This window comes from Micromys minutus (assembly GCF_963924665.1).
Source record: "Micromys minutus genome assembly, chromosome: 14".
In the NCBI taxonomy this organism is placed as follows: domain Eukaryota; kingdom Metazoa; phylum Chordata; class Mammalia; order Rodentia; family Muridae; genus Micromys; species Micromys minutus.
Window position 1 is genome coordinate 44059644 of NC_137983.1, and position 20837 is coordinate 44080480.

The 20837-nt window shown below is 40.4% G+C and overlaps 1 protein-coding gene across 1 annotated transcript in view; it reads left to right on the top strand.

Moving 5' to 3' along the window:
- LOC308429921 (A disintegrin and metallopeptidase domain 3-like) overlaps positions 1–18540 on the top strand; it is a gene marked incomplete at both ends in the record, with an annotated part of 51734 nt that extends 33194 nt beyond the window's left edge. Inside the window, 8 exon segments of the mRNA XM_080928955.1 lie at positions 482–587; positions 590–676; positions 1223–1310; positions 1572–1758; positions 11454–11540; positions 12984–13098; positions 17996–18164; positions 18438–18540. Coding sequence (XP_080785081.1) covers positions 482–587; positions 590–676; positions 1223–1310; positions 1572–1758; positions 11454–11540; positions 12984–13098; positions 17996–18164; positions 18438–18540 — 942 coding nt within the window.
- Between the last annotated feature and the right edge of the window lie 2297 nt (positions 18541–20837).

Here is a 20837-nt window from a genome sequence, read left to right on the forward strand (position 1 = left end):
CTTCTTCTTCCTTCTTCTTCTTCTTCTTCTTCTTCTTCTTCTTCTTCTTCTTCCTTTTCTTCTTCTTCTTCTTCTTCTTCCTTCTTCTTCTTCTTCTTCTTCTTCTTCTTCTTCTTCTTCTTCTTCTTCTTCTTCTTCTTCTTCTTCTTCTTCCTTCTTCTTCTTCTTCTTCTTCTTCTTCTTCTTCTTCTTCTTCTTCTTCTTCTTCTTCTCTTCTTCTTCTTCCTTCTTCTTCTTCTTCTTCTTCTTCTTCTTCTTCTTCTTCTTCTTCTTCTTCCTCCTCCTCCTCCTCCTCATCCCTCCCCTCCTCCTCCTCCTCCTCCTTCTTCTTCTTCTTCTTCTTCTTCTTCTTCTTCAACTGACTTTAGTCCCCATAGTATTATGTAATCTTTCAAAGGGGTAGAGAAATTCTAACTTGCTTAACTTCCAGGAAGTGAACCGAGTCACCCTAACCAATGTTAGTTTGTTCTTTGTCCCCCAGATAGCAGAAAGAGGACGCCTATGCAGGAAAAGTGTGGACCAATGTGATTTTCCAGAGTTCTGCGATGGGACATCTGAATACTGTGTGCCTGATGTAAAAGCTGCAGACTGGAATTCTGCAACAATGAGACTGCCTATTGCTATGGGGGTGTTTGCCGAGACCTAGATAGGCAATGCTCAGATTTATTTGGAAAATGTACGAGATGTGTGTTATTTTGTAGGGTGGGGATTAAATTGCCATTATTTTAAAGCTACAAATTTATCCTGTAGCTTTATTCTTAAATATTGATCTACAACCACATTTGAAAGTTAAATCAAAGCAAATCGTTCTGTCAAAAAGGATTAGGCTCTAAAACTGAAGGTCATATAGGATGTAAGTCAAGGCCAAGGCCATTGGTGGGATAGAGTTGAGAACTAGAGTGTCGCTTTAGAGAGAGAGGGGGATGGGAAAGGGGAGAGAGGAGAGAGGGGGGAGGGGGAGAGAGGAGAGAGGGGGAGAGAGGAGAGAGAGGGGGGGAGAGGGGAGAGAGAGAGAGGAGAGAAGAGCTATTTTTCTAACAATATTCCTTAACACAGTTTTTTTCTGAGTGGGTTCTTAACCGATTCTTGCCCACGGCTCCCATTTGTACTAGAAGACACCAACTGTCTCCATATGACTCCCCTACAGTTCCAAGCATTGTAAATTACGTTTGTGTTTTTAAGCATGAGAAACTTGAAATTCTTTTTCCTTTTTGTTTTTCAGATGCTAAGGGCCCTAATTATATATGTGTGCAAGAAGTGAATCTGCAAAATGACAAATTTGGAAACTGTCATGGCCGCTGTAACTACAGGTACACATTCACCAAGTTGTCTATTCCCCATGTGTGCTGTATGTTGTGAGTGCAAAAGGTGCACGCGTGTTTACCTGAACATCGGGTGTTGGGATAGGCACATGTTTTCAACAACTTACTACATTATGTTCTGCCTTAATGCTTTAAAGTAGGTATCAATTAGTTATAGACATATAGATTGAGTTACATATTGGCTATAGCTGAACTAACGGATAAGGCAGCTGAGTGACAATATGTAACTACTCTGCCTCCTGTTCCCAGTGGTCTGTTTTGTGGAAAAGCAGTTTGTTCCTGGAACTTTGCAGAAATCGTGCAAACAGACAGATATGATGTTCAGTATACTTACTTGGGAGGCCAGGTGTGTGTGTCTGCACACTTAAGAGAAAGCAGTCCTGGGGACCCAGACGAAACATATGTTCATGATGGTACTGTGTGTGGTAGTGGCCAGGTAAATATACCTTTACTTGATGTTTATGTACTGTGTGTATAATAGATTTATGAATGCCTATTAGTTTGAACATACATAACTATGAGGTCATCCACAATTTCTTTTGTTACATTACAATGACAAAATATAATAGTGAATAACTATAAAGATATAATAATTCTCATTTATTTGCTTGTGTGCTAATCAGGGTTGCCATTGAGGGGGGGAACCTTTTATTTTGTTAATATTTTTCTTAGGAATTTTGTTATTGATACTTAAAGTTGTTTTCTCACACTTGAGCATATAACTTTCTTTTTTAGGCTAAGCCTTAATTTTATATAAAAAATACATAATTAGTGGGTATCTTAATAAAAATGGACTATGTACAGATTTCTTTTAAAGTCTTTTTAACCCATATTTTATAAAATAATGACTTCATTGTGACAGTTTGTGTATATATATTTAATGTGCTTTAGGAAATGAAAAGCCAAGGGAAAATGGAAATTAGCAGTAAACTTAAAATAGAAAAGGTTAAGATAAAAGGAAGCAAATAATCATAAAGGAGCGTCCTGGTTTGAAAAGTACCTTTAAAAACTAAAAGCCTAATCCTTCCAGAACTCTCAAGACACAGGAACCAAGTAGCATTCTGGGACAGGATCCTTCTGGTTTTCACCTGTGCCTGGAACTGACCCTGTGACAGAGTTCTCTGTGCCCAGACCCCACTGGGAGAAAGCTGGTCTCCCACAGGACTGTTGACACATGTGAGAGGAGAGGTGTGACCGTCACTTTGGCTCAAATTCCTGGTCCAAGAGGAACTTGCCTTGAGCCCTCAGGGCACAGGAACTGAGTTACAGTCTAGGACAGGATCCTTCTGGTTTCTTCTGACCTTTGCCACAGCTCTCTATACCCAGACCCCACTGGAAGAGAGTTGGTCCCCCAGAAGTGCTGACACACCGGAGAACACAGGAAAGATCACCATTTGTGCTCTGAGACACCCACCTGGAGCCTTCAAGACACAGGAATCACGAAGCAATTTGGTACAGGATTCTTTTGGTTTCTGTCTGTGCCCTGTGTTGACTCTGTGCCACAGCTCTCTATACCGGGATCCTGCTGGGAAAGAGCTGATCCCCAGGTAGTGCTGAGACACAAGCTTACAGGAGGCCCAAGCCACTGTCAGAATTAGCAAGACCAGCTAACAACAGAGATAAACAGATGACAAGAGGAAAGTCCAAGAACCTAAGCAACAGAAACCAAGGCCACTTGGAATCATCAGAACCCAGTTCCCCCACAACAGCAAAACCTGAATATCTCAATACAATGGAAAAGCAAGATTCTGATTTAAAATCACAAGTCATGATAATGTTAGAGGACTTTAACAGGGTCAGAAATACTCCCTTAAAGAAATACAGGACAACACAAGTAAACATGTAGAAGCCCTTAAAGAGGAAACAACTAAACAGGTAAAGGGATTGAACAAAACTATTCAGGATCAAAAAAAAAGAAAAAGAAAAAGAAATAGAAACAATAAAGAATCACAAAGGGAGACAACCCTAAAGTTAGAAAACCTAGGAAAGGGATCAGGAGTCATAGACACAGGCATCACCAACAGAATGCAAGAGATGGAAGAGAGAACCTCAGGGGAAGAAGATACCATAGAAAACATTGACAAAACAGTCAAAGAAAATGCAAAATGCAAAATCTCCTAATCCAAAACATCCAGGAAATCCAGGACACAATGAGAAGATCAAAACTGAGGATAATAGGTATAGCAGAGAAAAAATGATTCCAACATAAAGGGCTAGTAAATATCTTCAATAAAATTATAGAAGAAAACTTCCCTAACCTAAAACAAAGATATATACATGAAGATACAAGAAACGTACAGAACTCTACACAAATTGGACCAGAAAAGAAATTCCTCCAGATACATAATAGTCAAAACACCAAATTCATGACAAAAAAGAATATTAAAAGCAGTAAGGGAAAAGGGTTATATACATAAAACATATACAGGCAGACCTATCAGAATCAACATCACACTTCTCAACAGAGACTATGAAAGCTAGAAGATCCTGGGCAGATGTCATATAGCTCCTAAGACAACACAAATGCCAGCCCAGGCTACTATACATAGCAAAACTCTCAATTACCATAGATGGAGCAACCAAGATATTCCATGACAAAACCGAATTTACACAATATCTTTCCACAAACTCAGACCTACAAAGAATAATAGATGGAAAACTCCAACATAAGGAGGGAAACTCCAGCTTAAAAAAATCAAGAAAGTAATCTTTCAACTAACCCAAAAGAAGATAGCCACACAAACCCAATCCCACCTCTAACAACAAAAGTAACAGAAAACAACAATCACTGGTCCCTATTATCTTTTGACATCAGTGATCTAAATTCCCCAATAAAAAGACATAGACTAACAGTTTGCATATGCAAGGGGAACCAGCATTTTGCTTCATACAGGAAACATTCTTTAGTGACAAAGATAGACACTACATCAGAGTAAAAGGCAGGAAAGCAATTTTCAAAGCAAATGGTCCCAAGAAACAAGCTGGAGTAGCCATTCTAATATTGAATAAAATCAACTTTTAACCTAAAGTTATCAAAAAATATAAGAAAAAAATTCATACTCATCAAAGGAAAAATCCTTCAAGATGAACTATCAATTCTGAGTAACTATGCTCCAAATATAAGGGCACACACATTTATAAAAAAAACCTTACTAAAACTCAAAGCACACAACACTTCTCATACAATAGTGGGAGACTTCAACACCCCACTCCTATCAATGGACAGATCATGGAAACAAAGTAAACAAAGACACAGTGAAACTAGCCAAAGTTATGAAGCAAATAGATTTGACATATATCTATAAAACATTTTATCCTAAAATAAAAGAATATACCCTTTTCTCAGCACCTTATGGTACCTTCTCTAAAACTTACCATATAATCAGTCACAAAACAGGCCTCAACAGATACAAGAAGATTGAAATGCATGCTACCAGATCACCATGGACTAAGGCTCATCTTTAATAACAACAAAAACAACAAAAAGCCTACTTACACATGGAAGCTGAACAATGCTCTACCCAATGATAACATGGTCAGGGAAGAAATAAAGAAATTTAAAACTTTTTAGAATTTAATGAAAATGTAGGCACAACATACCCAAACTTATAGGACACAATGAAAGCAGTGCTAACACTCATAGTTCTGAGTGCCTCTGAAAAAAACTGCAGAGAGAATACACTAGCATCTTGATAGCACACATGAAAGCTCTAGAACAAAAAGAAGCAGATGCACCCAAGAGGAGTAGACACAGAAATTAATCAAACGCAGGGCTGAAATCAACCAAATAGAAAGAAAAAGAACTATACAAAGAATCAACAAAACAGGGAGCTGGTTCTTTGAGAAAATCAACAAGATTGATAAACCCTTAGCCAGACTAACCAGAGGGCACAGAAAGAGTATCCGAATTAATAAAATCAGACATGAAAGGGAGATATAACAACATAAACTGAGGAAATTCAAGAAACCATCAATCCTACTACAAAAGTCTATACTCAACAAAACTAGAAATTCTGGGTGCCTGGACAATTTTCTAGACAAACATCAGGTAGCAAAGTTAAATCTGATTCAAATAAACCATCTAAACAATCTTATAACCCCTAAGGAAATAGAAGTGGTTATCAAAAGTCTCCCAACCAAATAAAGACCAGACCAGGACCAGGTTTTAAATTCTATCAGACTTTCAAAGATGACCTAATACCAATACTTTCCAAACTATTCCACAAAATAGAAACAGAAAAAACACTACCAAATTCCTTCTATGAAGCCCCAATTATGCTTATACCTAAACCACACAAAGATCCAACAAAGAAAGAAAACTTCATACCAATTTCTCTTATGAATACTGATACAAAAATATGCAATAAAACTCTTTCAAACTGAATCCAAGAGCATATCAAAATGATCATCCATCATGATCAAGTAGGCTTCATCCCAGGGATGCTGGGATGGTACAATATACAGAAATCCATCAATGTAATTCACTATATAAGCAAACTCAAAGGGAAAAACAAACATGTGATCATCTCATTCGATGCTGAGAAAGCATTTGACAAAATTCAACACCCCTTCATGTTAAAAGTCTTGGAAAGATCAGGAATTTAAGACCCATACCCAAATAAAGTAAAAGCAATATACAGCAAACTTGTAACCAACATGAAACTAAATAGAAAGAAACTTGAAGCAATCTCACTAAAACCAGAAACTAGACAAGGCTGCCCACTCTCTCCCTACCTATTCAATATAGCATTAGAAGTCCTAGCTAGAGCAATTAAACAACAAAAGGATGTCAAAGGGTTAAAAATTTGAAAGGAAGAAGTCAAAATATCACTATTTGCAGATGATATGAAAGCATACTTAAGTGACTCCAGAAATTCAAACAAAGAATTCCTAAACTTGATAAACAACTTCAGCAAAGTGGCTAGATATAAAACAAGCTCAAAGAAATTAGTAGCCTTCCTCTACTCAAAGGATAAAGAAGATAAGAAAGAAATTAGAGAATCGACACCCTTCACAATAGTCCCAAATAATATGAAATACCTTGGTATGACTCTAACCAAGCAAGTGAAAGATCTGTATGACAAGACCTTCAAGTCTTTGAAGAAAGAAATTGAAGAAGATTGGCAAGATTAATATAGTATAGTAAAAATGGCCATCTTGCCAAAGCAATGTACAGATTCAATGCAATCCCCATCAAAATTCAAACTCAATTCTTCATAGAGTTAGAAAGAGCAATTTGTATATTCACATGGAATAACAAAAAAACCAGAATATTGAAAACTATTCTCAATAATAAAAGAACTTCAGGGGGAATCACCATCTCTAACCTCAAGCTGTATTACAAAGCAGTTGTGATAAAAACTGTATGGTATTGGAACAAAGACAGGAAGGTAGATCAATGGAAAAGAATTGAAGACCTGTAAATGAACCCACACACTTATAGTCACCTGATCTTTGACAAAGGAGCTAAAATCACCCAGTGGAATAAAGACAGCATTTTCAACAAATGGTGCTGGTCCAACGGTGGTTAGCATGTAAAAGAATGCAAGTTGACCCATTCTTATTGCCCTGTACAAAGCTAAAGGCCAAGTGTATCATGGCCCTCCACATAAAACCAGGTTCACTGAAACTAACAGACAACTAAGTGGGGAAGAGCCTCAAACACATGGTTACTGGGGAAAATTTTTCTGAACAGAACACCAATGGCTCATGTGCTAAGATCAAGAATCAACAAATGGGACTTTATAAAATTGCAAAGGTTCATTAGGACACTGTCATTTAGGGCAAAACGGCAACCAACAGAATGGGAAAAGTTCTTTGCAAATCCTACATATGATAGAGGGCTGATATCCAATATATACAAAGAACACAAAAAAATTAGACTCCAGAGAATCAAATAATCCTGTTAAAAATGGGGGACAGAACTAAACAAAGAATTCTTAACTGAGAAACATGGAATGGCTGAGAAGAACCTAAAGAAATAGTCAACATCCTTAGTCATCAGGGAAGTGCAAATCAAAACAACCCTGAGATTCCACCTCACACCAGTCAGATTGGCCAAGATCCAAAAATCAGATGACAGCAGATTGTGGTGAGGATGTGAAGAAAGAGGAACACTCCTCCACTGCTGGTGGGACTGTAAACTGGTACAACGACTCTGGAAATCAGTCTGGAGATTCCTCAGAAAATTGGACGTAGTACTAACTGAACACCCAACTATACTAATCCTGTGCATATACCCAAAAGATGCTCCAACATATAATAAAGACACATGCTCCACTATGTTCATAGCAGCATTATTTATAATAGCAAGAAGCTGGAAAGAACCCAGATGTCCTTCAACAGAGGAATGGATAAAGAAAGTGTGGTACATTTACACAATGGAATACTAGTCACCTATTAAAAACAATGATTGCATAAAATTCTTAGTCAAATGGATGGAACTAGAAAATATCATCCCGAGTGAGGTAACCCAATCACAAAAATTACCCATGGTATGAACTCACTGATAACTGGATATTAGCCCAAAATCTTGAATTACCCACTACAATTCACAGACCACATGAAGCTTAAGAACAAAGTGCAGATGCTTTAGTCCTTTTTAGAAGGGGGAACAAAATATTCATAAGAGGAAATAGGGAGAGAAGGTTTGAAGCAAAGACCATCCAGAGACTGCCTCACCTGAAGATTCAGCCCATATACAGCTACCAAACCCAGACAATATTGCTGATGCCAAAAAGCACATACTGACAGGAACCTGATATAGCTGTCTCCTGAGAGGCTCTAACCCTAACCCTATAGCTGTCTCCTGAGAGGCTCTAACCCTAACCCTATAGCTGTCTCCTGAGAGGCTCTAACCCTAACCCTATAGCTGTCTCCTGAGAGGCTCTAACCCTAACCCTAACCCTATATCGTCTTCTGAGAGGCTCTGCCAGAACATGACAAATACAGAGAGGGATTCTCACAGCCAACCATTGATCTGGGAATGGGGTCCCAAATAAAGGAGCTAGAGAAAGGATTGAAGGAGCTGAAGGGGTTTGCAACCCCATAAGAACTATAATATCAACCAACCAGAGCTCACAGGGTCTAAACCAATATCCAAAGAGTACACATGGAAGTACCATGGCTCCAGCTAGCTGCCTATGTAGCAGAGGATGGCACAGTTTGCTACTATGTACAAACATATACCTTTACTTGAGAGGTTATACTCCCTTGGCAGAGTAGGGATTTTCTTACCTTTCTTCAAAGTTTTTACCCTGCAAAGCCTGTATATTGGTCTGTTCCTGAGCGGTGTATATACTTTGCTTGACAATAAACTGTCAAATACAAACAAACTGATTGTCCTGACATCTCTGAGTCGCTCATGTTCACCCTCAGGAGGGATCTGGGGCAACTCCCTTCTAAATGCAGTGGGTTGGAAGTGCACTTCTACCTGGGACTCGCAATTGGCATCTGTAAGTAGGTACTGTAAGAACATAATGTTAGGACCCAGCCTCTGCCCAGGCCTCTGCTCTCTCTGACAGGCACCATCTTGGGACACTGAAATCCCAAGCTGAGGATTTTGCCGGGGTTACATGCACCTGAGCAGTGAATCTACATCAGAAGTGGGGCTCATCTTGTTCTCCACCCGAGAAACAGAGAGCCTAGCCCCAGGACTTTGCTGTGACCCTCTCTCTGCTCACCCTCAAAGGGTGTAAGAGGAGTCTCTTCTGCCACGCAGGCCCATGATTATCTTCAGAGAGCCCCATGTTGCTTGTCTCTGGAGCCAAGGTCTACCTTCCTCAGAGTCCCACCACATTGGTGGTGTTCTGTCCATCTGTCCTTGAGTAGAGTACTAACAGCTCTTCCTGTGATATCCCTCACCCTCCTCTCTGTCTGCTAGCACCGCTTGCCCAATCCAAAACTTCACAGATGCACACACAGGTACATGCACACATGCACACACACGCACACGTACACATTCACCTCAAATGGAATATGATTTTATAGTCACTTTGAGTGAATGTGGCCCCAGAAAACCCAGAGTTACCTCAGGCTCCACGATGTTCCTGCGCAGAAGTTTCATGGATTTTCAGAACAACAGAACAAAGAAAGTAATTAAGGAAACTTTAAAAGTACACTGGTGGGCACATCAGAGAAATTCATAGCTATGAGGGTAAGTTGGTGGTCTGCTAAGTTAATACATCTCAAAGGGGCTTTATCTATTCATCACAGGATGTTAGCTTCAACACAGGGATAGAGAAGGTAAAGCTAGCTTAAGATAAGGTAATTAGGATCTAGGACTATAACATCCTAATGTCTCTACATCCCTGCAGCTCCTATTAGCCAACCAGTCTCTGCAGACACAGTTTCTTTCTAGGAGTCCTCATTCACAGATGTAATGTCAGAATTTCATGGATTTTGGGGCCATCTACTTGGCATTAAAATAATTGAGGATACCAGAGAGACTATAACTTATACACGCTATGTAAGATAGAGTCTGATGAAACAGAGCAGGCACCCACAAGCCAAACACTAGGCAGAGCTCTGGAAATTCTATGGAAGAAAGGAAGGAAGAATTGTAGGAAACAGAGGTCAAGTACACCACACACACACACACACACACACACACACACACACACACACACACACACACACAAACCCATACAAAATCAACTAAACTGGACCCATAGGGCTCCTAGAGACTGAATTGCCAACCATGGAACCTGCATGGGACTGATCTAGGCCATATGCACATATGTTACAGCTATATGGCTTGGTCTTCATGTGTGATTCCTGACAGTGTAAGCAGGGGCTGTCCTGGACTCTGTTGCTTGCCTCTGGGATCGCTTCCTCCTGAGCTGCCTTGTCCAGGAGAGGGTGCACCTGTTCTCACTGTGTGGTTCATGGGAGGCCTGCCCTTCTCTGAAGAGAAACAGAGGAGGAGTCCATGGTGGGGGTTGGGGAGGGCGGAAAAGAGGATCAAGGGGGAACCACACTTAGAATTTAAAATAGCTAAATAAATGAATTTTTAAAAATTAAAAATAAAAGAGTCTCCAAGACTAAAAAGCCAGTCAAGGCTTCTAGGTGACATTCCAAATGCAAAACCAAGCAACATATAACTTTGAGGTATTTTTTTTAATGAATGCATGTGATAGAAATTTAAGATAAAGCAAGCAGAAGCAGTGAGCTAGCTTGCCTTACATCCCAAAGCATAAAACAAATCCTGGGAACAGAGACCGTCAGCCTATCAAACCCAGTGTTTCGTTTTTTGGTTTTTTTCCCTCATCTTTCTGCATCCACCTATAAACGCATCTTCCATGCGGCCTCTGAATTGCTTCTGCTACGGGGTCTCCTGGCTCAGCTTTTGCCTTTTACTTACATTAATCTTTTCACTCAAACATGCCTCAGTTTATCTCGCTAATAAAGACCACTGGTCCCGTGTAAGCTACTCCTTCAGGCCATTTGATCAAAGTCAGCCCCTCACCTTAGAGAATGGATCCGAAGGCATTGCAGTGGGTTGACTTTGGGGAGAGGGATAGTAACTGAGTTTGCAGAACTCACATACCCGCTGGGCATTCACCACGCAGCCAGTGTTACTCTTGTCCATTTCTGTCACAAGAAGATGTCGCTTCCCCCTGGCTTGTTCGGTAAAGCTTCTACAAGTCTGGAGTTCAGAGGCGATGGGAACTGATCTGTGGAGGGACAGCCGCTGCAGCCCACACAGCTAAAGGGAGAGGTGGGAGGTGGTGTCTTTATTGGCAGAACAAAGGGATCAGAGAGCTCTGCCTCTAACTGTTTGCTCTCCTGTCAGTTTGTCATTGTGAGCGTAGATAGTACTGTTGCTTCCAGAACAAACTAACAAAAGCAGCATCAAAAAAAAAAAACAAACAAACAAAAAACAAAACAAAACAAAACAAATAAAACAAAAAAAAAACAAAAAAAACAACTGTACCTCATTTTCAAAATGCAAACTATATGAAGAAGGCTGATATGCCTTTTTTCATTAGAAGAAGGTTAGATGTTACAGATGTAAATCAACCCATTAAATAAACACTGTACCCTGTATGCACTTCTTGCAGCAAAAAGAACTCCGGAGCTTGGTTTGTATTTAAAGTTTCTGCTGTTTGAGCTTCAATTGTGCCTTTTCAGGTCTGTCACAGAGGGGAGTGTTTGCATGTGCACGTGCTAAGGGGAACTAGGGAGTGTGAGGCCGATGAAAAATGCCAAGGACACGGGGTAGGTAACCATTTATTCTTCATTTGATAGGATCCCTTCAATTCACATCAATAGATATTTTCCGGAATGGCCAGGTTCAGAATTATTTGGTGTGGAAATTCCCTTTAGAAATTTTCAGTTAAGATCTGGAACACAGGCTGTGCTGTTTATACAGATCTGTGTGATTTGTGGACACTGTCAGACTGCTACAGGCCAGCTGAGCGCATGAGCCTTGAATGATACACCAAAGGAGCAAGTGAGATGGTATCACACCGTTTGACTGTTAAACTGTAACCATGTGTTACCAAGCATCATACACATGTGGTACCCCCGGGCATGTGTGTGCCTTCTGGGAATGTAGGTGCATGTGCACGTTACTTCTCATCTGAAATCTGAGTTCTCAATGTACTCAGATTAGGTTTGTCTTCTGATGACCTCAGTTCATTTCCTCTAGTGTGTGGTCGATGCTGTTCTCATGGATTTACACACGGATGGCCTTTCAAATAGCATTTAACTGTCAGGAATTCTGAACAACAACAGAAACACTAACAGGCGTCATTCGTTGTACATTCAAATTACTCTATTTTCCCCAAATTTTAAGCAAGGAAATCCAATGAGAAAAAGAGAGCAAAAAAGTAGGCTCTGGGAAGTTTTGTACCCACATGGCATGTGTGAAAGCTTCCATTTCCTTATATTCTGGAGGGGGGTGGGGAGGTGGGGGGTGGCTATTTAAGCTCTCCCAGAGTTAACAGTTACTTATTTAGTCATTTAGTTCCATTCTTAACTCTTCCTGCCCCTGACATTTTGACACCCCACCCGGTTGTGAAGTTGTATGCTGAGTTACAGAAGTGTGAAGTTTTCCCCAGCATGCATTTGATTAACGTGTGTCTCTAGCATCTTTGTTGTAGCCTGGACTTTTTATAGCCATTGGGTGAGAAGCCACCTCGTTTCACCCGCTGACCTTTTTGTGGGGCTGACTCTAGAGCCCCTCCTTTGGTCTTGATGCTCTTTTTTATTTTCGCAAGTGTCTTTCTAGCCTTTTGTGTGAGTGTTACTGTTTGCCTCTGGCCCCAGCATATCAGAAGTGTTTTGTTTTGTTTTTCATTTTTTTGCCATCTTCCATAGACATTGTCTCCCATCACAGTTTTTTCCTCTGTTTTAGTATAAATTAATAATGATTTATAATCAGTATTTTGTATTCTCTAACTTCATAGTTGCTATACCTTCCTAGTATGCCATTTCAATTACATCAAGAACATTATAACTTCTATCTAGAAATGTGACCGGCAAAAAAAATAGGCAAGCATATTAATTGAACAGTTATCCTTTTTACTTTCACATTATTTCACTGCTCAAACTGAAGTTGAATAATTTATAGATCCTAACTGCGGGTAATAAATAGAATATATATATATATATATATATATTATATATTTCCATTTTCATTTGGATTTTGGTTTTTAGATTTGCAACAATCTAAAAAACTGTCAGTGTGAGCGTGGCTTTGCTCCTCCAGAGTGTGACATGACACCTTCATCTCCAGGAGGGAGCATGGATGACGGATTTTGGCTGCCCCTAGGTTGGTACCCAGAGCAGGGTCTGTATGTGCAGAAGCATGTCCCATCTCTTCCGGTCACTGTGGCCACTGAAGACTTGTCATTTAAGAAGTGCAACTGAAGGGTTAAATATTTCTATTTTGCTCGACTTTATTTAAATGCACAGGGCCATGTGTAGCTGTGTTAAGTCTAATCTAGAAGTGAGGCCTCAGCAAACCTCCTTTCTCTAATTTTATCATGGCTTTCAGAACATTTCTATACCCACAGCATAGTTATCTGTGTAGACACAAGTTTCAGAAAAGAGGATAACCTACTGTATTTCCCAACTAGTTATATATGAGAATGCACTGGTTTACAGCTGAGTTGCATGTTTAAAAAATGTGTGTATGGGAGGGGGGGTGGGCAGGGAGAGGTGTTTGAGGATGCCCAAGACAGGCAGCAGAAGAAATTGGATTCCATGGAGCTGGAGTTAGAGACCTAATATGAGTGGCTCCATGTTGGAGTTATGAAGCCAACACAGATTCTAGAGAGCAGCAAATGCACAGCCATTGAGCCATCTCTTCAGTTCTGGCATGTTTAAAATTAATTCTTCTATTTAAATGTAGAAAGCACCCAAATCTTCTATACCCTCAGCTCATAAAATATCATGCAACATTAAACAGTTTTTAAGTTCATTTGGTGGAAAGTCCTGAAACCACTGCCCACTGGATTCTGTCAGAACTGTTTGACACAGTGACAAACCTGTGTCAGCATCTGTGTCAGCATGTGGGGCTGCTCTGTGGCACCACGTGTGTCAATATGTCAATCTTATTAATTACTAAATGTGTAAAGAACAAGCTAGGAGCTTAGAGCAAAAGCAACTACAGATTGGAAGGTTAAAGCAAGAAAAAAACTGTAAGAAAGCTATTAAGATGTGTTCCCTATTGAATAGAATTTTGGGTATTTTCTTGGTAGATAATATTAGAAAAAGATTTGTTTTCTTAATTTAAGGCAATATTTCATTAAAATAATTAATGAAATTTATACATGTTGCTGATATCCTGTTAATAGTTTTAATATTCTAATCTATTAATGGTTATCTTAATCTGCATGATCTTCATCTAATTTATACCAGTTTCATTTCTAGATGAGCAGCTCTGATCTTATTCTGGCAGATTATGTTTTTCTTCAGTTCTTAATCACTTAAGGATGTAGACATGCAGATAAACATTTTTTAGAGACGCAAGACTTTAAGTACCAAAGTACATGCGATTTTTGATGTATCCCATTTTAAAAAATATTGTATGTAATGTCTCTGTGTTTGTGGGTGTATGTGTGCATGTGAGGGTACACATGTATGTGAACATGGATTCAAAGACTAGAGCAGGACCTTGGGCATTGTCCTTTTTCGGTCTCTACCTTATTTTTTGAGATGGGGATGGTCCCTGGAACTGGAGCTCTCCTTTTTGGCTACGCTGACTGGAATCGAATGTACCTGCCTTTACTTACCAATGCTGGTTTTTGTTTGTTTTGCCCAAATGAGCTTTTCTCTTCCCTTTAGATGCATTTTATTTCTTCTTTGATAGTTTCATACAAGTACACAATGTTTTTGCTCACATTCACCTACAATTTCTAGTACTGTTCTTACTGGACACGGTTCAGCAGCCCATCCTTCCCAAACATTCATGCCCCCTTCTCCTTTCTTCTTCCCTACCTCCCTTCCTCCCTTCTTCCTTCCCTCCCTCTTTCTTTCTTTCTATTGTAAACAGTTGAATACAGGAAAGGCTTGACTGCTAAATTATCTACTGCTCTCATACTGGCATTGCTCAGGTAACCATGGTTACGGTGAATTTGTGAGTGTCACCCTCATGTCATGTCCAGAAGCCAGCGTTTCACAGTACACTTTTTCATCCTCCAGCTCTTACATCCTTTCTGACCTGTTTTCTCTCAGGTGTTGGGGCAGGAGCTTGCTATAAAAGTCCCATTTAAGGCTGGGGACCCTACAGGTCCTTAGTCCCAGCACTTTGAGTTCCCTGGACATCCTTGTGTTTTTATTTTTCTTCTTCTATTGAATTGTTTCCCAGGGAGTTTATCTAAAGCCATCTCATCAGAATTCATCCCTATAAAATTAGTAATATGATTTTTTTACACCTGGATTTTTTCATCTTTCCGTCTGAGTCTGTGTTGAGACTTGGGCATCTAAATTTAGGGCAATGATTGGAATTTTTAAAATCACCCATATTCTTTGAATTGCAATTTCTGCAGTGTTCATGGTTAGGTTTTAGTAAAGGTGAAGCGTTGTTCCTTTCTCTGGACTTGAGCTCTATAACCGAGCCTTCAGGGTTCTAGACAAGATTTTTTCCTTTCTTTTTCTTTCTTTTAAAAAAATTATTAGATACTCTCTGTATTTACATTTGAAATGTTATACCCTTTGCCCACCCTGCTCTCATACCCCCTCCCCCTCTACTTGTCTTCACAAAGGTGCACTAGCTAGCTCCCAATCACCCTCTCCACCTCAGTACCTTGGCATTCCCCTACACTGGGAAAATAGGCCCTCCCTGGACCAAAGGCCTCTTCTCACATCGATGCCAGACACTGCTATCCTCCACTGCATATGCAGCTGGAGCCATGGGCCTCTCAATGCGTGCTCAATGATTGGTAATCTAGTCCATGGGAGCTGTGGAGAATTTGGTTCTTCCACAATGTTGTTCTTCCCATGAGGCTACAACACCCTTCAGCTCCTTTATTCCCTCCCTCCCCCCAGTACCCTCACTGGGGTCCCCATGCTCAGTCTGATGGTTAGCTGCCAGCATGCTCAGCTGCATGACTTTGGCAGCACCCCTGAGGAGGCACCCCTATCTGGGGTGGAACCCCAAGTGAGGCAGCCCCTGAAGGATCCCCTCTTCAATCCCTGCTCTTCCACTTGATCCTGTACCTCCTCCCTTGAGTGCTTTGTTCTCCCTTCTAAGAAGAACTGAGGCTTCCACATTTTGGCTTTCCTTCTTTTTGAGCTTCATAAGGACTATAAGTTGTTTCTTGGGTATTCAGAGCTTTCTGGGGCTAGTATCCAATATCAGTGACTGCATATTATATTTGTTCTTTTGTGACTGGGTTACCTCACTAAGGATGATATTCTCTAGTTCCATTCATTTGTCTAGGAATTTTGTAAAGCCATTGTTTCTAATAGCTGAGTAGTACTCCATTGTGTAAATATACCACACTATCTGTATCCATTCTTCTGTTGAAGGACATCTGGGTTATTTGTAGCTTCTGGCTTTATAAATAAGGCTGCTATGAACATGGTGGAGCATGTGTCCTTATTACATGTTGGAGCATCTTTAGGGTATATGCCCAGGAGTGGAATAGCTGGGTCCTCAGGTAGTACAATGTTCAGTTTTCTGAGGAACCTCCAGACTGATTTCCAGAGTGGTACCAGCTTACAACCCCACCAACAGTGGAGAAGTGTTCCTCTTTCTCTGCATCTTTTCCAGCATCTGCTGCCATCTGAGTTTTTGATCTTAGCCATTCTGACTGGTGTGATGTGGAATCTCAGGGTTGTTTTGATTTACATTTCCCGGATGACTAGGGATACTGAGCATTTCTTTAGGTGCTTCTTAGTCATTTGGTATTCCTCAGTTGAGAATTCTTTGTTTAGATAGAATTGTTTTTAATAGAATTGTTTGATTCTCTGGAGTCTAATTTCTTGAGTTTTTGGTACATATTGGATATTTGCCCTCTATCAGATGTGGGATTGGTAAAGATCCTTTTCTATTCTGTTGGCTGCCATTCTGTTTTCTTGACAGTGTCCTTAGCCTTACAGAAACTTTGCAATTTCATGAGGTCCCATTTGTCAATTCTTGATCTTAGTGCATAGGCCATTGGTGTTCTGCTCAGGAAATTTTCCCTTGTGCCTATGTGTTCTAAGCTCTTCCCCACTTTCTGTTCTATTAGTTTCAGTGTACCTGGTTTTATGTGGAGGTCTTTGAGCCACTTGGACTTGAGCTTTGTACAAGATAAGAAAGGCTCAGTTTGCATTCTTCTGACTGCCAGTTGAACCAACACCATTTGTTAAAGAGGCTGTTCTTTTTCCATTGAATGTTTTTAGCTCCTTTGTTAAAGATCAAATGATCATAGGTGTAAGGGTTCATTTCTGGGTCTTCAGTTTTGTTCCACTGACCAGGCAAGATTTCTAATACAAGTCAGAGTAGAATATTAAGTATATTCACAGTTGATTGGTATCCCCACTAATAAAGATACAGCAATAGTCAGTTAGTAATAAACCACCTTCTATCCATCCCCACGAAGATTGGGTGGATAAACGTGCAAGGATAGTATAGTACATCCTATGGTGTGAGTTACTAAGGGTAGGATATAGAAGAAATGAGCCAAGACTATGGGCTATTATTTAAGCAAAGAAAGAAGTAGAGGAAGGAGATTGGATAAGGAGAAGTGAGTTACTATTAGAGTAAATGAAGTTTTAGAATTATAAAAGCTACATAAAAATATGACTAAGAAGTAAATAGAAGAACAGGTGGAGAAAGAGGATTGTGAGCTATGAAAAAAGGAGAATGTGTCTGGGCTATAGGTAAATGGAGTAGTTGAACATAGTTGAATGCCCAGAAACAGAACACTTGTAAAACAGCAGAATCATTTTAAAACTAAAAACAGTCCAATGCAAGGGTGAAGATTTTTAAAACAACAGAATGTAATAAAAGCAGCCTCTGGTGTGATTTTTTTTTTTTACCTTTCTGGCTTAAGAGACCAAATAGTTCCATGCAGAAGAATGTTTGAAGTCATATACTGTACATAGAAGTTAATCCAAACTTAACTGTACAAAAGCTGAAATCAAGGCACCATAGAGGGCAAGACAAGATAATTCGAGTCAGTGCTCTGCTTCAGTCGTGGTGTTGGAAGAGCTCAATGGTACTTTCATATTTTCAGACAAAAGCATGCCTTTGATCGTCAAGCGGCAGCGTGGTGCTCAATATAAAAAAGGGCTTTTGATCAGCTTCTATGTTTTCCTGCCTTTCCTCATCGCGACAGCCATCATGGTTGTTAGGCAGAATGTCTCAAAGATATTCGATCACAAAGAGGAGGCATTAAGCGGAGGGTGAGTAAATGTATTAATCACAAAGAGGAAGCATTAAGCGGAGGGTGAGTAAATGTATTAATATTAAAAATGCACAGTGGGAAGTATTTGGACATGGTCAAGTGCTGTGAATATGGATGAATACGGCTTTGGAGAGGGATGATTTTTTTTTTCAGGACATATCAAAGCTTATTTCTGTTTTCGAATAAGCATCCTGTGGTGAGAATTTTGGAAGTTTTGTTTCTTAAAAAATCACAGAAACATTGTAAGATGATATTTTCATTTTATTCCCAGGTGTAGGGATTTGGGGCCTGCAGCAGCAGCTGACTATGATTTGCCCCGTGACCCAGCAGAGGCGTGGTTTTGCCAGCTGCTGAAAGTTTCTGTGATTGTGTGACCTTTGGAATTCTGAGGTCTCACAGGGCAGAGAAATGCTAGAGCCCCAAGAGGTGTGGCTGGTGGTTCTTCAGCAGCATTGGCTGCGGTTTGTTGGTGGTTGTGTTCAAAGAAGAAACAAGAGGAAAAAAATAGGTTTAGGGATATTCTCTCTCTCTCTCTCTCTCCTCTCTCTCTCTCTCTCTCTCTCTCTCTCTCTCTCTCTCTTTCTCTCCCCATTTCTCCTTCCTTTCTTCTCTATCTCCTCCTTTCTCTTATCTAGTGATAGAAAGGTGAAACTGGGGGTGATAAGGGATTAGAAAAAAGAAGAACTCACAAAGTAACAAAGAACAGCTACTGCAGCCTCAATGTCCTGATGAGCCACTGCCATTGGAGCACCTTAGTGAACCCTCCGGACTTTCCCAGTGAGGACCCTACGTGAGGTGTAACTAATTTAGAACATATTGTTGCTTTCCCAAGCAACCTGGGTGTCCTCATGTTGCAAGTTTTTTTATGCCTGGTGGCAGGAGGGGGGTAGTCAATAGAGACAAGTTTGGGAGCAGATTTGTGAACAGAATATGTAAAAGGCAAAGAAAAGTACAGAGCAAGGCAGAACAAGGCTGGAGCACTTTTTATAATGTGTACGCGATTAATATCGCCTGAGTTTTTCTGGACCACAGTTAAGGTGTTGAGCAGTTTTTTGTCTCAACCCTAACACTGGTGCAAGCCATGCTTTGTTCAGTGGGGACTCAGGGAAAGTGGACTTCTGAAGCGAGGGTAAACAGGGAGTCTGTAGTCCCATCCTGTAAGAATACAATGATGCTGAATTTCCAACACCATCTCTAGTTCTCAGAAGGGGCAACAGTTATCAAGGGGGCGGCAGCCAGCTAGTTAAATTTGGAGCAATGCTCCTGATGATTTATGTAGACATCTATAAAATGATCAGATTGTTTCAGAGTCATTGGGTTGAATGACAATGGACACAAATATCCCTGTACTGTTTGGACATTTGAAGAAAATCTGGATAGTTAGCAGAAATTTTGACTTTTGGAAGAATATCCTCATAACACTAAGGAATGATAGTTTTGAAAATATTACAAAACCAAAACCATGTCAAATAAGCAAATACAAGTGGTTTTAGGCCAGCAAGAGGACAAGATGAAACAGAGCTGAGGCACGAAAGTGTAGCCCCTTAACACTCCATGAGTGGCAACTGCTGTGGACCGTGTTACCCTAGTGTGTTGGAAAATAATTAAGAGGCTCTGTTGTCCCACTAGGATGGATAAATGTAGTTGATGCACCACCAGTGAAGGGAAAGCAGCTAAGTAACTGTTCATACTCACTTGGCAGAAACAAAACTGGGTTATTTAAGAACCTGAAGATGAATATATACATGTGTATAACTATTAGACATTTTAATATCTCACCTTAATTTCCATGTAGACAAGATAGAGGAGAAAATTGGTTAGTCTGTTAGTTTTAAAATCCAAAAGCATAAATAAATAAAACTCAGAAAGGCACTTTCTGCCTTTGAAAGTTAGATAGGATTTGGAAAGACCAAACACTGGAGTGCTTGACCATTGGCTATCACTGCAAAGGATGTATTGATACACAGCAATTGATCATTTAGCATGAATCTCACTTTTGACGTTTTGTGTGTGTGTGTGTGTGTGTGTGTGTGTGTGTGTGTGTGTGTGTGATTTTTCTTTTCTTTTTTTCTTTCAACTTTTTATTGGTTCTTTGTCAATTTCCCATCATGCACTCTGATTCCACTCATCTCATCCTCTCGAACCTGCCCTCCACCCTTGCAACCTGGTCCCCAACAGGGAAAAAAAAAAAAAAGAAAAGAAAGAAAATCTGGTCGTGGAGGCTGTAGTGCGTGACAGTGTGTCCAACAGTCTCTTCGTTTCTCCACACACTTCATTGCTTACAAATGCTCATTGAAGTGACGCATTGGTCTGGTAGGAGGCCTTGGACTTCCGCTGTGCTATCACAACTAGAAGCTCACTGGGCCTCCTCTCAGATTCCTTTTGCCCTGTGTCATGGAGATCCTGCATTTTTGGGGGATCTTTAGGGCGGGCCCCTTCACATGCTCTAGCAGTTCATTGATGGGGTAGATGTTGGGATGGGATGATTCAAAACCTTGGACCTCAGCTGGTCGATCAGCCAGGAATCCTGTGCACACACCAGCCAGTTCCTGCTCGCCCCAGCTGGCTCATCTACACTTGTGCTCCCAGGGCCCAGGCGAGGTACAGGACCCACTCTGTCAAGTGTTGCAGCCAGTAAGGGGCTGGACCGGTCCTCCCACTCTCATAACCC